This window comes from Nicotiana tomentosiformis, chromosome 8 (genome assembly GCF_000390325.3).
Source record: "Nicotiana tomentosiformis chromosome 8, ASM39032v3, whole genome shotgun sequence".
Classification (NCBI taxonomy): Eukaryota; Viridiplantae; Streptophyta; class Magnoliopsida; order Solanales; family Solanaceae; genus Nicotiana; species Nicotiana tomentosiformis.
The window spans coordinates 24,276,733-24,301,381 of NC_090819.1; the positions used below are offsets into that span (position 1 = coordinate 24,276,733).

Sequence of the window (24,649 nt, forward strand, 5' to 3'; positions counted from 1 at the left end):
GTTGGGGATTTTGCAATAGGTACATCTCTCTGCAAACTCTTTTTATTAACTTTCCTCAACCCTTGTATTCTTCTACTTGCAGCTCACCAATTTTAAGACTTAGATTGGCATAAGGATTGCAATCATACTCCTCATCTGAGTCTTCACATTGTATTGGAATAGTGCTAATATTTTGGTACACTACCACTTGTTTCCCTCTTAGTTGCACATGTGAGGGTGCAGTATGGGTCTCCTTCTGTTGTGGAATTGTCACGACCCAAACCGATGGGCCGCGACGGGCACCCGGTACCTAACTCAACTGAGTACCAACATAACGTATCTTTTTGTATCATGCTATTATAGGTAAATGAGATAGAAAGGCTGGCGTAGGATAACTAGAATAAAATATGTAATACCAATTTATACATAAGACATACGGGCCTATAAGACCAAAATAATCACCCGTACACTAAACATAGGCCGACAAGGCCATACAATCTTTTACATACATGACATATGTCTACAAGACTCTAAGAATACATAATTGTCATAAAGGTCGGGACAGAGCCCCGCCATACCAATCAATACATGTCCTAATCATACTGACCAAATAGCAACTCCGGAGTAAATGGATCACACCAATACCTTTCGCTGAGCTGATAGCCTACTTGGAGGACTCTCAACCTGTCTATCGGGACCTGCGGGCATGAAACTCAGCGTCCCCATGCAAAAGGGACGTTAGTACAAATAATGTACCAAGTATGTAAGGAATAAAACTCAGTAAATAATAGACATGAGAGAAACATAGAGTAAAAGACTCGACATGTAAGTCTGAATAACCCTTTGAATCATTAATACTTATAATGTCATGCATATGCGTATAAATGTCATACAATACATAGGTATATGCATTCATAACTTCATCAAGCCTCTGAGGGCATCCCATCATATCATCTCGGCTACTATGGCAAAATCATTAATGTATACTAGCTGATCAGTTGGTGGTGCGTATATAACGTCGTAATATTTTCTCATATCCCATATATATATATATATATATATATATATATATATATGCAGTTGATTCTCGAACGAAGCGAAGAATGACAGCGGCTCTCTCTTCCCAGTAGCAGGCGAGGTAAAAAAGACCGCTAACGCCCCTTGCATTTCCCTCTTTGAGTTGGCCTATCAGAAAGAAAAAACGAGTGAATGCGCTAGATGTCTATCGTTTTTTTCAAATTACTGGTACTAGCTTAGAGTGAGAACCCAGTCCATAGCTTTACTTACCAGTTATCTATCAATTGCCTTCTCTCCCATTACCTTAAAGTTCAATCAGAAGCCTAGAAGAAAGACTGTACCTACCATATATATATATACAAGTATATAACGCTATCTGGTCATGGGTCAATATACATGTATAAATGAATGCAATGCATGAGAAGTACGTTAATAAAATCTTTCGGAATGTCATAAGACCATTATGACTTTGATTAATGTCTTGAAGTAAACTTTATCAACTTACGTATTTTCTGAGACCCATGAACAAATGATAGAATAATAGGACACATGGGGAATCAAGAACATAGGCATCTCTAGTATTTCTATAAATAGAATCATTTATGGAAATTATGCATTTGCTCGTTTCATTTGTATCGTATGGATCATGCCAAAAAGAAAGAAGGGATAGCCTTAACATACCTGAGCTAGTTCTCTTAACAATCCCTCTAATACACGTCTTTGCGAAAAACATGTAACGACGGATCGAAGTAGCGAAAAATCCTTATGATGTTCTTGATATCATAGCACGCTATTTCTTATCCGACTAATATTCACTCCATACTCTTCATCATCAAACAATTTCTTTTGTCCTTCTTCTGTCATGTATTCCCAAAATTCCTCCAAGTTCATTACCAATAATGAAACCAAGACAAAGGAAATTGTCCAAAGACAACTTATGTGTTATTCCTCCAACGTGTAAACAAGGCAATTTATGTGTTATGACTCATCATGCACCGTGGTGCCACCAAGTTACATGACTTTAAGAGTCATTAACTTGGGCTTCAATCCTGCTGCCACGTGAGGTTCTTTAATTTATCTAAAGATTTTAATTAATCTCCCACTAAAAATCATTAATTACCCAATTATCCACGTATTTAAGAATTATCTCAAATTACTTTAAAATGCTACTCACTTTTAACATACTTTATGTACTCTATTATCGTGGTCATGGGGTACCTTGTATGGCACTAGTCCATAAATATGGGGTATTCTAGCTCGGACCGTGTTTTATCCCAAATTGTCAAACTTTAACGAAACTCATTTTCTTCGATTCGCTTAACGTCTCATCGTCACGGATTTACTTATCACTTGTTTGAAATAGCATAATACTTATAATCTCCAAATAATCTTGTCCTTGAACTGATGTCAATTATCTTACGATAAATTCAACGTACAATACTACAGGGTGTAACATCGTCATAATATAATACTACGGGGCGTAACATCATTCCCCTCTTTGGAAAATTCGTACTCGAATGTTGACTGATGCACTTATCATTTTCATAACTTTTGTCTTCCGAATACTTTAGTATTCTCTTTGCCATCTAGGCAACTATTCTGTGAATACTTCTGAAGGCCAAGGCATTCCCCCCTTTAGGCCTCATTCTCACACCACGACTTGTGGTCGGAATATTTCCAATCTTGTAACTGTTGCTACCTTCTATCATGCAGCCTATACGACTCTGACCTTATGAGTGTGCCTATGCGATTCTTCTTTCCTTTTTCCTCCAGTTTTTAGCCAATCTCTAGGCCTCACTTTGTAAACATATACAGAGCTTGACAAGATGTCCCTCTAGGAATCTATAGGTATACTGAAGTTCTTCGCTCGGCACTTTGTCGAACTTACGAATATTGCTATAAAATTGGCCCGGTTATCTATCCGCATGACTTTACTGCATCTAAGTAGGTCATACTATACCATAACTCTTACCAATTTTATCGTTACTGAGGTCTACTACCAAGCTCCATGTTACTTTCGTTGCTTATCCCATATGTATAAATCTAAGTCCTTTAATGCTTCCTCATTACTGTTCATCTTAAGAATGACGGCCTAATCTCATCTCATACTTTGTGACTTTTGTCTATCCATTGTTGATTCACCTCAATATTGATCTACAATCTACCACTGATAACTTGAAACCTCTTACGTAATCACTAGGGCTCACGTTGCATCGAGGAACATTTGAAGTGATTTTCCTGATCCACCTGGGGGTGATACGATACTATACTTCCATAACCGTATTTAATAGCATCCCAATGTAATTTACCTTATGTGGGTATTTTAATTCTATACAGTTCATGAAATAATTACTCAATCGAAGGCCCAAATGTCATCCTTCATCCATCACAATTACACCATCATTCTACTACCAGGGCAGCATTCCATCTCTTCTAAATGCTACTAGTCTTAGACTCCTTTGAGTTCATTCAGGCTATACTGAGCTTTCTATAACTTAGAGAAACCATCAGCTCTCTTATTTTTCATGGGCTTAATCCCGAGGATTTATCCATTCTCGTCACCTTCTCACTCGCCTCTTTTTTTCTTTTCTTTTTTATCCTTACTCTTGTCTTCCTAAAACCTTATCTCTCTATCATACTTTAGCTTGCGACCTACACATATCTATTAATACTACTCTCAACCTTCCTTCAACTTGCTTGCACCATAGATTTATGTTATTCCGGAATATCAAGCGAGATATCACATCATCTCTAACTCTTCTTTACTCTCTTGACTATATCTCTCGGTACCTAGAAACCATAGGCTGGAAGATATGCCATTGACGACGCCACTATCATTCCTGGATATTGAATCCCCGCGCTTCTGGCCTTCTATTCGAAGTATGGACTATTCACAACCTTCTGTATTTGAGTATCTCGTACGTCGTTTACTTTTACCTTACTTACCTTAAAATCTCGCATCACATCTTCTATCTCTTTCATGACCTCCCTTCCACATAGGTATAATTCATGTCCACAACCTGAAGCTCTATTATAATACTTGCACCACTAGTGCATACACAATCCGGTAGGAGCTTCATACTGACTTCTTATGAGGCTGTTACTTTTCTAACTGCTTTATCGTAGAGCCGTTATAGACTATGGTTGTTGTACTATCTCTGTTGTACCTATGATATTAAGGGTGATCCTGCAATGTTCTCAATCACGAGATCTATAATTTTCTAGGTCCAATAATCAGACCCCTGATTTACTTAGTTGATGTAACTCTTTAGTTTCCTCTTTCCTCTGATCAACCTTTATGTAGGCTTAAGCTATCTTCCGATCTGCGGCTCCTGGTATTAGTTATTACTTTAGCCTTTCATGGGCACTATGGAATATCCATGATACAATCTTCTAACAATTCAATCATTTGTCTATGACCTGGACTCAATCAATTTTTTTTAACTTATACTAGAGTCTTCTACGACTGTATGAATGTCAATATATATGCTGCATGGATAATATAATACTCTGAAATCTTAAGTGCATTCATAACGTAACTAACTCTGGATCATTGATTGAATAATTCCTTTCGTTCCATCTCAGCTTTCTTTAAACGTAAGCAATTACTTTTCCTAGTCTTTCTGCCCCCTTATTGCGTGCATACTTAGCTTATCTTAGTTCCCACGCATGCCGGATTTTTTTTGTGTGAAACTCATATGATTTCGACCATTAATTTTGGTTTCACTTCCCGCTCATTAGACACGATGGGTGTCACTTTCTTATAGAGTACTTACAATGTTGTAGTGAGACTGTTGTTACAAAACCATTTTCTCTTTAGGTCACTGTGCTTAGGTTGAAGCCTTCTTCCTTATTTTCTCAGCTAGTCTTTCATCGTAGTACTTAGGGAGGACCCTCTGACTCTTGTAAAGCTGTGAGCTTATTACATCGTATTCCTGATAGAATTTTTTATGTTCGTACTCACCTATAATTATCCTTAGTTACTTACCTCCACACTCATGTGCTCGTACAGTGACTTCTGAACTCAAGTTTTGACTGTCTTCCTAGTGGGGCTCTCTTTTATTTCCGTAACACCCATACGGTACCTTTAACTACCCCAACTCCTATCTGAATATTTCTCAAGGGTCACGATGTCATATCTGCGAGACTGAATTCCCCATGTTGGGGTTCACTATGTTTATCTTGTACGATCTGCTGATTTGTCTGTATCCTCTTGTCTATCCATAACTAGGCTCTTCCTGAATCAACTACTAACTACTCGTTGGCCCATTCTCATATCAATATTCCACGTGATCTTTCTTGTGTTATTTCTTTTGTCTTAACTTACGTCTCGCACTGGCTCCTTATTTATCAATAACATCTCGGGCAAGAACCCTTACTTCCTCTCCTTGACGTCATGCTTGCATAATATTCTGGAATCATAGCATATCTGTAGGATTTGAATAAGTGCAATCTCATCCCTTTCTCATTTTATCGCATTCTTCCTTTACCATTCCATAGTTACTAGAACCACTTAATTCCGACTTAATGTCACACCCCTCTATATTCCCCCTTTAGGGGAGTATTAAGATTTAGCGCTACGACGATCTACCTATAGATGTTTTACCTCTTCATCTTTGGTGTCTTTTCACATCATCGATGACCCTTACTCTCCTTGCGATAATCCTTCTGTACCAATGATAACAAATTTCCTTACTCGCGAGGGTGACTCCTAGTGTAACTGGCACATACAGTCCCTTAAGCTTAACTTTGATCACATTGCTTGTTTTAGGGAAGTGTCTTCCTAAATGACCTTTAAAGGTTATTCTTCTGTCGTCCATTCTTTTATCGCCGGAACGAAATCTGAAATTCTCATGATGTCGACCATTATCAAACTACTCAATCCCTAATTCATGTTTAGTTTATCTTGCTCACCAGCCCATACTGATTTCTATTATTCTGGGGTCTAACTTTTCCTTCTGGTAGTCGCGTTGGAGTCACGAACTTATTTCTTGAAATGAGGATATGACTGTATGGCCTATACTCTTTTGTGGTCTCAAGGCCTGTCACCTCTCGTATTTTCCTTCACTTAACTATAGACTCTATAATACTGTCATCCTTTTTTTTGATCTACCGTTGTCATCCATGTATCACATCTTACTCATAATGCTTCCTTAACTCTCTTCTTATTTCCCTGCTAATATTTCTGTCTATCACTTTATTCTAAAAACTCGAACAAGACATTCTTTTGCTTTTAGCTCCCCTTGCTCCATCTACTGGCTCTTCGGGTTGCCTAACATTCTTTCTCTACTAAGGACGGAAGCCACACTAAGGTAATATTTATCCCTTCCAGGATTCCAGTACCTGTCTTTGTAAAAATAAATTGAACACTCTAGTATTCATATCTAGCTGTACTATTCTAGAATGCACCATTTGGATGTCTCACAAGGAGAATTATTACCACATTTGTAATATCCTTTAAAAATGTCAGCTAACGCTAACAATCCATCCAACATTTTGGGTAACTTTAACCCCAACTGGATCCTGATATCCCGTCCTTTTCTTAAACTATATCTGTTGGCTCCCCTGGAGCATAACTGAGATGGGTGTGACTAATTGTACATACCCCTGTTACAATTGAAGGTAACTCAAAATGCTTATATTTCTCTGCTTGAATTGTAAATACTGTTAATTTTCATTAACTGGGTACCTCGTACCCTTCTTCACCTTGCTTCTTTTATTTATTGAAACTTGTACCTTTTGATTCTCTCGTTGCCTTTCACCATATGGGGGGATAGATATTCTTACCTCAAGGCTCCTTATCAAGAAGCTTACATGCCTTAGTACACACACGTTCTGCTGAAGACCTCATATTAATTCATCATAAGCATGATGCAAAATCGAGTTCCTCTGACCCAACTCTTTCACAGCTACATTCAATCTCTTACCAACTGTCTTTTGGAAGTAGGTATCGTCTTATTACGAATAAAATAAAATTTAGGAGTTTAAATTCTTACAACTGAGCTCTACCGTACGATCTAGAGTAAGAATAAAGAGTGACAGTCCTAAATGCCCTGTAGCCTCCTGCTTATAAGTGTGGTGCACAACACACCCATAAACAAGACTCTACTAGACACGACTTGTAGACTCCCTAGGACAGAACTGCTCTGATACCACTTTTGTCACGACCCAAACCATTGGGCCGCGACGGGCACCCGGTACCTTACTCAACCGAGTACCAACATAACGTATCTTTTCGTATCATGCTATCATAAGTAAATGAGACGGAAAGGTTGCCGTAGGATAACTAGAATAAAACATGTAATACCAACTTATACATAAGACATACGGGCCTATAAGACCAAACTTATCACCCGTACACTAAACATAGGCCGACAAGGCCATACAATCTTTTACGTACATGATATATGTCTACAAGCCTCTAAGAATATATAATTATCATAAAGGTCGGGACAGATCCCCGGCATATCAATCAATATATGTCCTAATTATACTGACCAAATAGCAACTTCGAAGCAAATGGAGCGCACCAACACCTTCCGCTGAGCTGATATCCTACTTAGAGGACTCTCAACCTGTCTATCGGACCTGCGGGCATGAAACACAATATCCCCAGGCAAAAGGGACGTTAGTACAAATAATGTACCGAGTATGTAAGGAATGAAAATCAGTAAATAATAGACATGAGCGAAACATGGAGTAAAAGACTCGACATGTAAGTCTGAATAACTCTGTGAATCATTAATACTTATAATGTCATGCATATGCGTATAAATATCATACCATGCATAGGTATATGCGTTCATAACCTCATCAAGTCTCTGAGGGCATCCCATCATATCATCTCGGCCACTGTGCGCAAAATCATCAACGTATACCAGCTGATCAGGTGGTGGTGCGTATATAATGTCGTAACCTTTTTCATATCTTATATACATATATACGTGTATATAACGCCATCTGGTTATGGGTCAATGTATATGTATAAATGAATGCAATACATGAGAAGTACGTCAATAAAATCTTTCGGAATGTCATAAGACCATTATGCCTTTGATTAATGTCATGAAGTGAACTTTATCAACTTACGTAATTTCTGAGACCCATGAACAGATGATAGAATAATAGGACACATGGGGAATCAAGAATATAGGCATCTCTAGTATTTCTATAAATAGAGTCATTTATGGAAATTGTGCATTTGCTCGTTTCGTTTGTATCGTATGGATCATGCCAAAAAGAAAGAAGGGATAGCCTTAACATACTTGAGCCGGTTCTCTTAAAAATCCCTCTAATACACGTCTTTGCGAAAAAACACGTAACGCCGGATCGAAGTAGGGAAAAATCCTTATGATGTTCTTGATATCATAGCACGTTATTTCTTATCTGACTAATATTCACTCCATACTCTTCATCATCAAACAATTTCTTTCGTCCTTCTTCTGTAATGTATTCCCAAAATTCCTTCAAGTTCATTACCAATAATGAAACCAAGACAAAGGAAATTGTCCAAAGACAACTTATGTGTTATTCCTCCAATGTGTAAACAAGGCAATTTAGGTGTTATGACTCATCATGCACCTTGGTGCCACCAAGTTACATGACTTTAAGAGTCATTAACTTGGGCTTCAATCTTGCTACCACATGAGGTTCTTTAATTTATCCAAAGATTTTAATTAATCTCCCACTAAAAATTATTAATTACCCAATTATCCACATAATTAAGTATTATCTCAAATTACTTTAAAATGCTACTCACTTTTAACATACTTTATGTACTCTATCATCGTGGTCATGGGGTACCTTGTATGGTACTAGTCCATAAATATGAGGTATACTAGCTCGGACTGTGTTTTATCCCAAATTGTCAAACTTCGACGAAATTCATTTTCTTCGATTCGCTTACCCTCTCATCATCACGAATTTACTTATCACTTGTTTGAAATAGCATAATACTTATAATCTCCAAATAATCTTGTCCTTGAACTGATGTCATTAGCTTACGACAAATTCAACGTACAATACTACAGGGTGTAACATCATCGTAATATAATACTGAGGGGCATAACAGAAATCATTGGTGGAGTAGTTACCTCTGTATGCTGAACAACAGGTGGAGTAACGACCTCTATAGGTGTTGCTGCTTTAACTTGCCATTCTTGTCTACTTTGTTTCCCCATGATATGGCCTTTCTTTTGAGGTGCTTTCACATCCTTTTGTTGAGTTGTCATTTAGTAGGGCAACTTCCAGCCTTGTGTCCAAGTTGTAAGCAATCCTCACAGAGTATGGGCCTCTATTTATAGTCAATTTTCTGTTCCTAGATACTGCCATCCGCTCTTTCAATGTTCAAATAGTCTGGGAGTGGTTGAGCAATATCCATTTCTATCAACATTCTAGCATAGGAAACTCTGTCTCCTTTGGCTGTTAAACTGTCAGTACAAACAGGTTTACCCAGGGAACTTGCTATCCTTCCTAGATTTTCCTCATATCAGTAAAGAAGTGGTAGGCCTGGGAAGCACACCCATATTGGTAGTACTCTCAGAGGCTCCTTCTTCAGCTGAGAATCAGCTTCTCATTGCTTTAGAATCATTGGCCTATTTCGAAAGGTATAAGGTCCATTTTGCAGAATTGCTTTTTAATCCTCTTCAGATTCAAAGCCAAACATGAAGTACCCATCATCATGCAAAAAGACCCTAGGGGTTGAGACGAAATGCCAAACCCTATAGACAAATTGAAACATCTCATTGAACGTTGGAGCACCTCCTATAACATACCCAATAAGCGCACAATTCCACTTTTGCTTCTGACATTCTATCTCATGGTGATTTAATTGCACTACTCTCCCGAAATCCAGCTGGCCAATTGGATTGGGATTAGGGCTTGGGACTCCCCTATTTCAGAAAAGTTTTGCCTACTTTTCATGTCGCCATTACAGCTTCTTATGCTCAATTGCAGTGTCGTCTCGTTTGGGTTGGCTTTAGGGCTTTTTTTGGGTTTTATCGATCGAAAGGTTTTGTGCATCCAGATCTTCCCTCACAGATTTGGGACTGATAATGGTAGGAGCTATTAGTGAATCTGGTTTGGTACACGTAGAAGTAGAAGCTTGAGAAGCCTTCCATTTCCGGCGAGGCCTGGTGGTGGTGGCGTGCACATTACCAAGACGGGTCTAACGTGCACCTTGGGACTTTCTCTCACCTATCTCCTCAAACCGTCCTTTTAATTAATTAACTAATCTTTAAATACATTACGGTGGGCATAAAAGTGATTAATGATGCAGTTCACCCAAGTTTCGTCTAGACGTATTAACCCAAATAGCCGCTCACTCTATCACTTAAATTAAAAATAGATGGTGAATGTGTAATATATGCATAATTTATATATTATATATGTATAATTATATATAATTAATGTATAATTTATGTATATGACTAAAAAAAATAAATAATTAATATGAACGACTATATTTATAAAAATCCCTTTCGACTATTCCTTAACGTTGGCCCAAATACATTAGTAGCATTGTCTCTTTCGCAAATGTTAAGAGCAACACAAAAATCTCCAACTGACGCGTGTATCTCACGCTCCACATGTCCGTTCCCTTAACGCTCAAGCCTTCTCGTTGACCCCTTTACCATGTTCATACATATACCAAAATATCTGCACCCCAAATTTTCACTCTAAATTCAGAAAACCCTAATAATGACCCCTAAATTATCTTCAATTCTCCTGGTTATTCAATGATCAATTTCATTAATTCGCTCTAAATTGAAGAAAGTTTATGGATTTATGGGTAATCAAGGCGAAGAAATGTCATTGACAATCTACAAAAGTTCAAATTTCACCGGAGGTTGTTTAGAAATCCGATTATTCTACGTACGGATCACGCCATGTTCTGTAGAAGCCGTACCGGACCACCTCGTACTCCGCCACCTCCGGCGCGAGATGGGAGTGTCGTTAGAGATCAACGGCTCTCGTGTTCCCGCTACCGACACCGCGTTCGTCACCCTCCGTCGCGATCGCGTCGACAAGGAGTCCTCCGAGGTGACGTACGTGAGCACCGACAGCGTTAGGGTTTCGGGCCCGGTGGAATTTGAGGTATACGAAAGTGAAAGGGATTTAATACTTTGTGGATCGTTGGAGAGAGTGGAGACGGGTTGGGCTAATGGTAATGGGATCGAGAATAATTCGAGGACTGGTTGGAGCATGGATTGTTATACAGCTGCGTCATTTGGGAATGAAGGATCGGCTTTTGTTCAGCCTAAGTTTGGGGTTTATTCGCCGTCAATTGAGGTTTATATAGCGGGTTGTTGTTCGGGTGTACCTGTGATTTTAACTAAGACAATTCAGGTTAGCCCGAGAAGGAAGGTACCTAGGCAGGGGATGTTGGACGCAATTCCTGAGGATGGGGAGGTTGAGAAGGAGCATGGGGGCTCAAATGGATTCATTCGACAGAGAAACCTACCGGTAATGCAATTATGACCTTTACCTTTACCGTGATTAGAAGGAATAGAGGGATAAATTAGCTTTTTGTGTGTCAATGGTGTTGGTTAGGTTCTTTTTGGTTGAAGCAGTGTCTTGAAAAGCACAATTCATGACATTTAATAACTATAAAACCTATACTCCCTCCGTTTCAATATATGTGAACCCATTTGACTTGGCACGGAGTTTAAGAAAATATAGAATACTTTTAAACTTGTGGTGTAAAATGAGGCACATATATTTTGTGTGGCTATAAATTATTGCATAAAGTTAAATTATTTCCAAATAGGGAAAGAGGTCATTCTTTTTTGCACGAACTAAAAAGGAAATAAGTTCACATAAATTGAAACGGAGGGAGTATGAATTTAGTACTATAATGATCAAATATCAATTAAAATAACTAATTTCAATATTTAATATACAATATAATAATCCAACTCCTCAAAGTTGAGATTCAAAGAATCGACTGCTTCCCGTTGGGATCACTTTGCGCATCATGGTATGAAGTGTATGGCTTCCCCCTCAAAGCGATAACCCCTTGCTTGGCATCGCTTCATCCCTTTAAGCGATGAAGCAATGGTTTTTAATAACACTGGGATGAAGTGCATCGAAGAGTGTGGCTATCTGAGGTTCAAATCCCAACGGATGCAAAAAATACTAGGTGATTTCTTCGCATCTGCCTAAGCCTTGTTACTCTGAACCTGTATTGGTGGGAGATGGTGGGAGGTAGCAGATAATCAGTGGAATAGTCGACTTGCGTGCAAGTTGGCCAAAACATCGCTCTTATCAAAAAAGAAAAAAAAACTGAGATGAAGTAGATGATTTCATTAATGTGGGAAAGTTCCCATGTACAAGAAGTATACGATTAGATGAAGTAATAAATAATTTCATTAACGTTGGTGAAATTTCCGTACACAAGAAGTATATCAAAAAGTAGAGAACTTACAAAAATTTGTTGGATAATTGTGTTGGCTAGGTTCTTAAATTGTTATTGTGCTTTATCCTGGGTGACTAAGATTTAGTAATGTAGCAATTTTTGTATGATGCTAGCATAGATTTATACAGAACCTTTAGTAGGAAACAACTTAATCACAGATGAATTGTGTGCCCAAAAGATTGATCCTTTGTGCTGAACACCCATAACGTCAGTCTCAATTTGGAACATGGCTTTTTGAAGTAGACCCAAAACAAGGAAAAGAAGGTTGTTGCATTAACTTCTAGTTTCTGCCAGCAACACCTTTGATTGATAGCTCCTCGACGAAATTGAGTAACTATCACGGTATCTTGTTGAACATTTTTTGGTACTACTGTACAAGTCACCAGCTTAGGAGTTAGGTCTCATCATTTACTTTCACTTGCTATATGACTAAGGGTGGCAAGTGGGCCGGTCCTGGGCCTAAACGGGCCAAGTGGGCCAGTCCAAACGGTTCCGGGCCGGTCCCAAATTAAACGGGCTAAACGGTCCTGGGCTAAGTGGTCTTTTTGTAGGGACCGGCCCGGGACCGGCACCGTTTGGTCCCGGGTTAAACAGTCCCGGTCCGCGGGCTAAATGGGCTAAGTGGGCCCAATGGATTTTAAAAATAAAAAAAAATTAAATAGATATTAGAGACAAAAGGATGCTAAAAAAAATATCTAAGGCAATGCTTTGTAAATTTTATTATAGAATTGTGACCTAAATTTTATTTGAACATCCTAAATTTTAATATTCAATATTTAATTACGAATATAGCTTATATAAATATATACACTATACTATACTATATATACATCTTATATCGAATATAACTTATATATATACTATACTATACGTACATCTTATATAGCTTATATACTATACACTTAGTGTATATTTATATATATATATATATATATCAGATGTATATATATTATACAAGATCAAGTGGCGGGCGGTAATCCGCACGGCCTTCTCAACTGAGCTAAAACAGAGATCACCGATTGATCGGGAACTGGAATTGTTTCACGCCTCTGCTGACTATTATATGTCCACCGAGGTTTCCACCAGTTAAAGATCTCTATTTTAACACGATCGAGAGTTCTTAATCTAGCTAATTCAGTATCTTTATGTTTAAAGACGGGCGGTAATCCGCACAATCAGTAAGAATATAAGAATCGAAATATGCTTGAATTTTTTATATATTTTGATGACTGTATGGAAGGTTAAACCTTTTACTCAAGCAAGAGGTCTGTCCTAATATAATACATACTCTCATTGAGCCCATTTGTCTAGCAGTTCTAACCGTGAAAGAAGATACCCTTTTCAACGGGCTAAGGTTCACGGCTGGCCAGACGGAGCCACTAAGGCAAAGCCAATAAGAGTAGTGCTATATTAGACTGTACCAACCATCTCGAAACCAAGTCAAGAAATTATATATAAAATTCATTTATATTTTGATAGATGCCGTCTCTTTCATGGTTTATATAGGAGAGAAGTTAGATATTCAACATAGATATGAAGTCTCTTAGCCGGACATAGTCACGACCAGAGAGAAGAGACTAGATGAAATACTAATAAACAACAAAATAAATACCTTTTGGCCGGGATGCAAGGCCTGAAGATGAAGAACTCGAAACTTTATTTACTTTGTTCTTCGATTACAGAGAGTAGTACTTACAATTGAGAGAGAGAGAGTTTAGAGAGGGGGGGTTTGGCTTCTGCCTCCTTTCTCTGAAAGAATGAATCGTTTAAATAGAAAAGAAAAAGAATCTATGAACAGTAAAATAGGGTCCCACATGGGTCCCTGTACAATGTTTTTACTGTGCAAACAGTGTTTCTACTGTTGATGAACAAAGATTTTAAACTTGATGCTTCGAAATTAATATTTGCAAGGTGGCAGGCTCAATTAGCCCCTTTTGATTTCGAAATTCAGTATAAAAGAGGAATTGATAATTCTCTTCCTGAAATTTTAAAACACATTTCATGAGCCACATTAGCATATTTTTTCTGGGCTTCAGTCCATTTTCCTCTAATTCTTAGAAAAATAGGTATCATAGATATCCTAACCCTGACAGCCCTTATAAGAAAAAGAGGTATCATAGTTACGATGGGCTTTCCTAGCATCACGCTCTTCTTTGGATCTATATCTCGATCTCTTTTTCTTATAAGGGCTGTCGGGGTTATGATACCTATTTTTCTTTTTCTTGCTATGAGCAGAAGTCTCGGGTAAACCGAACTGGGTGCAAAAGTCTCCTAATTGAGATTTCTCCTTAAGCTTATCTATCTTAAGCTGTCTAGACAATTTTAACTCATTAACTCATATATATGAAGTAAATAAAATTCCCAGTTCATCATCGCATTCAGGCCTTGCATCCCGGCCTTAAGAGGTATTTATTTCTTTAGTTAATTTCTACTTTAATTACTTCGTTTCTCCCCAGCCGTGACTATGTCCGGCTAAAAGATTCATATCTATGTTGAATATTTAACTTCTCTTGCATATTAACCATGAAAGATCTAGCCTCTATCAAAATATAAAGGAATTTTAATATGGCTTATTGACTTGGTTCCAGAGATGGTGGTACAGTCAAATCTTGTACTACTCTTATTGGCTTTGTCTTAGTGGCTACGTCTAGCAAGCCGTGGACTTAGCCCGTTAAAGGTGTTGAAAGAATAAGGGCGCCTTTTCCCGGTTAGAACTGCTAGACACATGGGCTCAATGAGATTATGTATTAGATCCAGACAAGCCCCTTGCTTGGATAAAAGGATAGATCCTTCCATACAGTCATAAAGCTCTATAAAAATTCTTGTATATTTCGGTTCTTATATCCTTACTGGCCGAGCGGACTACCGCCAGCCTTTAAAATTAAGGGTACTAAATAAGCTAGATCCAACTGGCCTTAACAGGCTATAAGGATCCTGTTTATCTGGTATCAGATATATACATTTAGTATATATACTATATATATATATATATATATATATATAAGATGTATATATAGTATAGTATAGAATATATAATATATACTAAATGTATAGTGTATATATACATCTTATATATATATATATATATATATATATATATATATATATATATATATATATACATTATACATTTAGTATATATACTAGAGTATGCTATATTATATATTCTATACTATACTATATATATACTTTTTAGTAGTAACATGAAAGGACCAAAGTATGATACTTTTTAGCTGGTATAAATATGGGATGATGGAAGATCAAGTTTTAGCTCAACTCAGATTACAATTTTAACTAATTTCCCATTCTTAGATATATTATCCTCTCTATCGGCTAGCTACACATTTAGTATATATATATATATATATATATAAGAGTGGGAAATTAGTTAAAACTGTAATCTGAGAGTTGAGCTAAAACTTGATCTTCCATCATCACATATTTATACTAGCTAAAAAGTACCATACTTTGATCATTTCATGTTACAATAAAGTAAGCAATAGTAACAATTATAGAAGAAAATTAGAGAGAGTATGATAGATTGATGATTTTGCAAGAAAAATGAAAGAATGAGGGGGTATTTATAGTTGAAAAAGTGTAATTATAAAAAGTTTTGGGTTAAAACAAAGTTGGGGGGGTTAAATGGCTATTTTATAAATAGCCAACGGCTATTTTTGACAGCCCAACGGCTATATTTTTTTTTTTTTTAAAAAATATAGCCGTTGGGACCGTTTGGCCCGCTAAGGGACCGGTCCCGGTCCCTGGCCGGCCCAAAGCATAGGACCGGCCCAGGCCCACTAAAACCGGGGTTTGGCCCGCGGTCCGGTCCCGGGCCTGGACCGGCCCACTTGCCACCCTTATATATGACAATGAGTGATGCAGTAAGGGTTCAAATACTTGAATAAGTGCTTATATAAACATGGAAATTAAGTGAGAAGTCACATCATGAGAACATTGTAGAAAGCATTAGCAGCTCTTTCTTATTTCACTTGTATTTTTGGTCTGAACAGACTGATAAAAAAAAACACATGTATTTTTTGTATGAATAGAGAATACATAGGCAACTCGCTAGTTTGATGTATGCTGTGAATGACTCGTTTTAGTTATAGACACTTGTACATAGTTTTGACACGTCTTGGTGTATTAGTAATGAAAATTTGACTGGGAATAGTAGTGAAGTACTATTCACTTTTTTGAGGGGCTCAACCAATGCTTGCTTGAGAAGTAGATTTCTGGTTTTTGATGGAGTTGAGAGGTTGATTTCTGTTAACTCTGCCAAGATCAAGCTGGGAAGAACGACCTCTAAAAACGAAGAGGGAAACCAGCTATTCTTTGGCATAAAACTAAAGATGACCAAAAATAACTTCATGGTCTTTCCTCGCTACACTTAATCTAATAAAGTAGAGGTTGCTGTTGCAGGCTTATCTTTAGAATTCACTCCATATCTTTTGGGTAAGTAAAGATATAAACAATGATGTAAACACTTCAATGTGGTGCTTGATATTGTTTATTGGTTAGATGACAGTCAACTTATGAAGGGCTGGAAAAAACTTATTAATAAGGGTAGCGACCTCTTACAATAGCGACTAAGCATGTCATCTGTTGTACAAAGAAAATTCTCTCTTACCTTGTGACTGGTTTTTACCAAGTCATTTCAACTGATGGTGGACAAGAGTGGGTTGCTCTAGTGGTGAGCACCCTCCACTTCCAATCAAGAGGTCACCCCAAGAGCAAGGTGGGGAGTTCTTGGAGGGAGGGAGCCGAGGGTCTATCGGAAACAGCCTCTCTACCCCAGGGTAGGGGTAAGGTCTGTGTACAAACTACCCTCCCCAGATCCCACTAGTGGGATTATACTGGGTGGTTGTTGTTGTATTTCAACTGATGGTGATCTTCGGTTTCTTCCCATTTCTCCTAGTTGTGAATTCGTCTCCGTTAAAGGTGCTACAGCAGGCTTATCTTTAGAATTCACTCCATATCTTTTGGGTAAGTAAAGATATAAACAATGATGTAAACACTTCAATGTGGTGCTTGATATTGTTTATTGGTTAGATGACAGCCAACTTATGAAGGGCTGGAAAAAACTTATTAATAAGGGTAGCGACCTCTTACAATAGCGACTAAGCATGTCATCTGTTGTACAAAGAAAATTCTCTCTTACCTTGTGGCTGATTTTTACCAAGTCATTTCAACTGATGGTGGACAAGAGTGGGTTGCTCTAGTGGTGAGCACCCTCCACTTCCAATCAAGAGGTTGTGAGTTCGAGTCACCCCAAGAGCAAGGTGGGGAGTTCTTGGAGGGAGGGAGCCGAGGGTCTATCGGAAGCAGCCTCTCTACCCCAGGGTAGGGGTAAGGTCTGCGTACAAACTACCCTCCCCAGATCCCACTAGTGGGATTATACTGGGTTGTTGTTGTTGTTGTATTTCAACTGATGGTGATCTTTGGTTTCTTCCCATTTCTCCTAGTTGTGAATTCGTCTCCGTTAAAGGTGCTACAGAAGATAACTGTAGCAAAAGTTAGGGACTTGAGAAGGGGAGATATAAATGTATAAACTAACACGCCCGAAAGAAAAGAGGAATAAGGACATAAACCAGGTGAACTATATGATAGAAGATTCTCAGCAAGTGTTGACATGGGATAATCAGATCAAGGCTAGCTGGATAGGCTATTTTAATCAATTGTTCAACTCTAATCACGAGGTAACCTTACAGATCTCCGTACATGTTTGCACGGTAAAAAATAGACTGATAGAAGTAACGGATCCATGAAAATTTGAGGATTATAAAAGCGTGTGGCCAAGATGGGATCCACTTATGGTATTCATGTAGAGGTTTGGAAGTGTCCTGAAAAGGTGTAATAATATGGCTTACTAAGTTATTTAATGTTATTCTAAAAGTCGTAGAATGTCTCACAAGTGAAGAAATATCCAATATATGAGAAGTAAAGATAAAGAAGATATTCAAAGTCGTGTGAACTATCACGACATTAAGCTTATGAGTCCAATGAAACTTTGGTAAAGAGTGATAGAGTGTAGATTTAAGACACCACAAGAGTTACAGAGAACCAGTTTGGTTCTTTTGGTTTTGTGCCCAGTAGAACAGAGGCTATGTTCTTGTTAAGAAGATTGATGTTTTTTGTCAATGGGCATGCGAAGAACATGTTGGTTGACGAGAACAACAATTTTTGTTGCCATTTATGAGGTGTTTGTCATGGTTGTGACTATCAGATTCAGCCTGAGAACTGTAGCCGTTGTTTACTTTTAGTGATCGGAGTGCTTATTCACGAATACACTTGTTTCTCTTCTTCCCTGTAGTTCCTGATAAGGGAGAGATCACTCGGTCAAACTGCTGAATTGTCCTCCTCTAAACCCTACTGTCCAGCCTCTCAGATTTCACATGTAGAGGTCTGATCTTTGGCTGAAAGATATTTTATTGGGATGAAAATTGTAAAATATCTTTCAGATTAAATGTGGACCAAGCATCTTGATCATGTGTAAGAAATCTTGACAGATATCAAATACGTGTGGCCTTTCAAATTGATTGAAAGCAATTAGTATGATTCCACCTGAGAAGATTATGGCTTTAAAAGGAATTAGTCAAGCTTCTCAGAAGTTGTTTACATATCTTGTGAAGTTGTGTTCTGTGGGCAGTAAATACCGTCTCTTGAAGGTGAATGCATTAAAGCTACCTTGCTGGATCTGCAGTTGCAGGCATCTTGAAGGATGTCATGTTAAAAGGTTGATTCCAAATTTGGATTGGAATGAGAATTTGTATCATGCAAACAGATTATCCAAGTTCTAAAATGCTTGTCAGTGGAGCCTATGATGTGCCAGATAAAATGTCTCTTCTGTATCCTAAAGCTGAGTGCGTTATAACCTATATTAATTTAACCTTCTTTAGATGTGTGAGATAATTTTTCGTTTGCATCTCTGTTTCTTTTCCATTCTCTTCTCTCTTTAAAGGGGAGCCTTGGAGCAATGTGTGACCTATAAGTTATGGGTTCGCACCATGGAAGCAGCCACTAATGCTTGTATTAGGGTAGGGTATTTACATCACACCCCTAGGGGTGTGGCCCTTTCCCAGACCCTGCGTGAATACGGATGCTTTGTGCATTGGACTGTCCTTTTTTTCTCTTCTCTCTTTGAGTCTCTCAATTGAGCTTCTATGTTTCTCTTTTTCTCATTCCATCTGTTGATTTTCCTCTTGGTTGTCTCTTCCTTGAATCAATTTTAAACATTCTTATTTACTAGTTGATGGGACATAGTTATTGAGTGCTGACCAAATGACAGTTTAGTTTGGTTTGTCAAAATAAATCCAATTACGGTGTATATTTGCTTACAATTACTGTGTTTTTTAGCAGATCACAGAAACAGACGTGGACGATTACGAGTCTGAAGTGAAAGCTGGATATGGATTCTATTCAGAAGACATGTACCATGGTGAAGATGGTCAACTCTCCTGGTTCAACGCAGGAGTGAGGGTTGGTGTTGGGATAGGCCTTGGGATGTGTGTTGGTGTCGGCATTGGGGTGGGACTACTTATGCGTTCTTATCAGGCAACCACTAGAAATCTCAGGAGGAGGTTTTTCTAGGCTTAATACTTTTTATGATAGAAGTGAAATGGTTTTCTTGACTTGGATTTTGGAATTGGGAAGCTGGACCTTTTATGGCCATTAAGATAGTTTGGCATATTAGTGCAGAGGCAACAGAGAAGCACCTAGTGCTGCAGCTGAAGAGTGGTAACGTAATTATCAGGTGGGAGGCTGTAATGCACTTCCTATCCATATACAAAAGCTGCAGTAGACTTCCGTCCAAGGCTCATCGCCGCGAGTCATGAGTGATGGTATTCTGTGGATATAGCTGTACTCAAACCCCAGTGCAGAAGACTTTGTCAAGGTGTAGTGAGGCTATATGCTGTATTTAGAACTGAATATCTCGTTTATATCTTTTTTTTTCTTCCAGTTAAGTCGTTTTCTCCTGTTAGTTAAATGCCTTAGTCTAGGTGCTGGTGTGTGCTGAAGGCTTTTGTTTAGGCAACCTTTGAAGAGTTGACATTTGTCATACAATTTTGATAGTTGGAACTTGGAATAGGTGGCTTGGTGTAACAAATTTGGTTTGTATAGGTACTCAGGGAAATTCTATAGTAATAGGAATCCAATAAATTGTAAATGATTTTGCTTTCATATTTTCACTAGGAGCTATACTGTATGAACGTGCGATATGTCTTAATATTATGCTTTTTGTTCTCTTTAAATCCTTTGTTCTTGTTAAATCCTTTTAACGCTTATCTGAATTCTGAAGTCAAATGGGAAAAATCTTTTATACCCACTAGCATAAGTTTTTGGATGATATCATCTTTTGATGGTTGAACATGAAGATCTTCTTAATTAAGTTGTCTTTTGCTATAGGGGAAAAAATAATAGGGCAAGTTAGATTTCATGACTCTGCATTTAGGTAGTTAATGAATATTTACTACTAATAATCAGTAACAAGATTGTTCATGCAAGTGGTTGTGTATTTCAAGATTTTTGGAGTTTTAATAATTCGAAATTTCGAACTCACCATTGGCCTACTGGGACAGTTGTTTCGAGTATTGTATTTGTAGAAGTATTCCAATTATCCAATATAGGCATTTTAACGACCATTTGTCAATGCCAATTGCTGGTACTTTTTGGCTATTTTCTCCTTTTTTCCCCCCATCGATTTACCTATTGCTATCCATTGTAGGTCTTCTTTCAAGTTCTGGACAATCAAAGCAAGTCCAAATTTGAAATTTTCTAAAGGTAAAAAATTTCCTCATAGAAACAACCTAAAAGACAAAAAAAAAAGAAAGGAAAATAAGTAGACAAACAAATGCAGAAATAGCGCTCAAATTTCACAAGTGAAATTCCAACACAATATTCTAAGGTTTACTTATTGAATTTGAAACTCCAGAATGGTGGTAATTTTTCAATTATAGGGGTTGAAAAGTTGCTATATGTGAATTTTCACCCCAAACAAATGCATAGCAATTTGGATAGGTTAAAAGTTTAGTGTTTTGCAATTGGCATTTTCACTTTCATCTTATGTTTGAACTTATCTGACCGGATGCCAAAATTTAAAAGAGAAAATTTGGATTCTCCCATTCACCCTTTTGTAATTGGGATAGTTCATTGCTCCCTTGTTTGTGATAAATACAATTATTGGGTTTGTAAATGTATCGGTATAATGGTAAAAATTTACTTGCATCGATTAATATATAATCTATATATAAATATAAAATTGGGAATAGAAAAGATGATGTGGCATGCATCTTTAACCAGTATGACAATTTATCTTTTTTCTCATAATTTTGAACTTTTTTCTTATTTTCTGTCAAAAAAATTGCCGAAAAATATATTTTTATCCTCATTATTACTCCATTTATTTCTATTCATCAAATCCCATTTAATGTCTCTTTCTTCCGTTTTCTTCATCCTCATATTACTATATTTATTCTTTTTCCTCAAATCCCTTTCTTCCTTACTTTTCTTCCGTTTTCTTTTTTTTCATTATTACTCTATTTATTTCTTTTCCACAAATCCCTCTCTCTTCCTTCTATGTTTCCATTTTCTTAGAATTGTTTTTTCCAATCTCTCTATAAATTCTAAAGACCTTAAGGTTGGCAAAAGTATGAGAAGAAGTCAATGTCGGAGAAACCTTCCGGTAATAAAATTTTAGCGGAGAAAAAGCCGAGGCTGTGAAGACGCATCTCAAAGATTATTTTTTTATCGTTGCCACCAGCTTTTTGCCTTCTACTTTTTTTTTTTTGGGCTTTCTACATTTTCGTTTTCCTATTCTCATTGATGTTAGTTGGAACTTGGAAGTATTGTGCTTTGTGTTTAAGGCCTTTTTCTCCTTGAATTATTGAAAATTTAAATATCTATTGTGCTTAGCATGATAGACTCTAGTGTATATATATATATATATATATATATATATATATATATATATATATATATATATGTAATTTCACTGTTTATGACTTTTAGGTTTGGTTGTCTTTGAAGGTTAATTTTGTTGGATCTGGATTGTTTAATTTTTGAAGATATTCATAGAGCTGTTTCAAAATTAGCATTTTGAGGGGAATTTCGTTTGAGCTGAATTTTCTTGTGAGGAAATAGAAAATAGGCTTCACGTACAAGTCTAATTTCACAAGAAATAGAAAGGAATATTAAATAGTTTCTTATTTTCCTCCTTTTTCTTTTTCCTTTCCCATCTATTTTTCTTGCTTGATTTTTATTTAGTGAGCGAAGCTTTTGTCTCTATAAAAAAGTGAGTGACGTAGTTATAGTAAAACCTTCTGGTGAATGGAATGTGAAGAATTTAAAATATATTTATCATGCACTTCTGTTAGCAGTAACTAGAAGACAGAAAAAGTTTTAATTGGTATTACAATATTGTAATAAAATTCTAACTTTTTTTGAGTGTAATAAAGAACAATAGAAGAGTGAAATTTAAAACTACAACATGAATTGTTTTTGTTCGATTCTGTCCTAACACGGAAATTTGGCATTGTTTGTTCTTTTATTTTTTTCTACTTTAATTATATTTTTCCTTAAAAAGAAACTTTGAGATTTTTGGGATAACAAGATAACATCTTATATCACGTGTATAAAAATTAGATTTTAAATAAAATAAAGAAAATCAAAAGTACAACATGAATTTTTTTAGTTCAATTCTCTTTGAACACGCAAATTTGGCATTGTTTGTTTTTATATTTTTTCCTACTTTGATTAATTCGTTTTTCTACTTTGATTAACTTCGTTTTTCTTTTATAGATCTTATATTACATGTATAAAAATTGAATTTCAGATAAAATAAATAAAATCAAATAAAACTAAATATCCACCTAAAAAACATTTACTCAAAAGCATATAAATTTATGTATAAGAATATATATAATAGAATTACTATTTGAGAAATTCAACCAAATATATCAGCTACAGTACAATATATATAAGAATTGTAAAGTTTCTAGCAGCGGTTAATACAGTTCTAAAATTAGTAGAAGATAATTTCCTTTGCCTTATATTATCCTAAAATTAAAAGAACTAAAGTAAAATATTAATAGAAAACTCTAATCGAAATCTAACCCATTTTACCTGGAGAATTCTTTTAGAGCAAATTGATGAGTAAAATATTCAAATTAAATTGACTATTAAACGATATGTAATATTAAAAGAAACTCTACTTTTTCTTTCCTCTTATTAAACTTTTGATTTTCCTTTTCTTGTTTTGGTAATTGACCATTTTTCTTTATTTTCTCTCCAATCAATAGATTTTTTTCTTTTGTTATATTCACGAAATAAATGTGAAATTAGAATTTCCAGATGTGATACTAACCTAGAAGTATTGAATAGTGATATTGCGTAATGGGCGATAATTTTATTTGGATTCTACAGTAAATTCTCATTCAAAAAGGATTTAAAAGCAAATATATGTGCTTTTTCTTTCGTTATTCTACTTGGCTAAATTATCATTGGTACGATATTTGTACGCATGATTTATTCATATATAAATGTAATTTATTATTTCTCACGATATTTTATTTTTTTAACAAAACTCACAAAAAGAAATTATTTTCTTGAAGTCATTTGCGTTCTTCCGGAAATAACCGCGCGAAGCGCGGATTAATTTACTAGTTAAGTAATAAATTAAGGTGAAAATATATGATAGTTAACCGTGGTTTAGAAATAATTATATTTGTAAATATATGTATCATGTATTTGTTGAATTAGTGTAAATCTTTAAGTATTTACTAGTTATAATTTGCATGTGTTGTTCATTTATCCTACTGAAAAGATTAAGGTAGTTTATTTTTTCACATAATTGCTATGTAGAGTAGGAAAGACTAAATTGAGGAGTATGTTATGGTCTTACTTTCACTTAATAAAGAGTAGAGAATACTAAACTAAATCACAAAAGTCATGATGTTGCTGATAACCTGGTTGAATTTGAGTGGCATCGCACAATTGCCATCGACTGTCATCACTAGTCATATCCATAGCTAACCAAATTGCACAGGCATCGCCACATAACTATTAGTATATACAACCACCCCACAAGGTATTCCACCAACCACAGTAAAAATAGATTATAAAATTATTCCATGTTTAAATATAAAAACATCTTATATATCAAATTATATAATAAAAGATTCAAACAACTTAATTTAGAAAATGAAATATATCATTCCTTTGATTATTTTTACAAGTGCAAAT

General features: G+C 36.4%; 1 protein-coding gene across 1 annotated transcript; it reads left to right on the top strand.

Annotated features, from left to right (window-relative positions):
- Positions 1-10,548: 10,548 nt before the first annotated feature.
- On the top strand, positions 10,549-20,661 carry LOC104120186 (uncharacterized protein At1g01500). The gene is made up of 2 exons (XM_009631914.4): positions 10,549-11,460; positions 19,769-20,661. Exons 1-2 carry the CDS (start codon positions 10,783-10,785, stop codon positions 19,997-19,999), a joined length of 909 nt encoding a protein of 302 aa, XP_009630209.1. The 5' UTR covers positions 10,549-10,782; the 3' UTR covers positions 20,000-20,661.
- Positions 20,662-24,649: the final 3,988 nt, after the last annotated feature.

Coding starts and splice junctions, on each gene's coding strand:
- LOC104120186 (XM_009631914.4), top strand. CDS start 10,783: ATGGGTAATCAAGGCGAAGAAATGTCATTGACAATCTACAAAAGTTCA. Junction 11,461..19,768: donor TTCGACAGAGAAACCTACCG/GTAATGCAATTA, acceptor GTTTTTTAGCAG/ATCACAGAAACAGACGTGGA.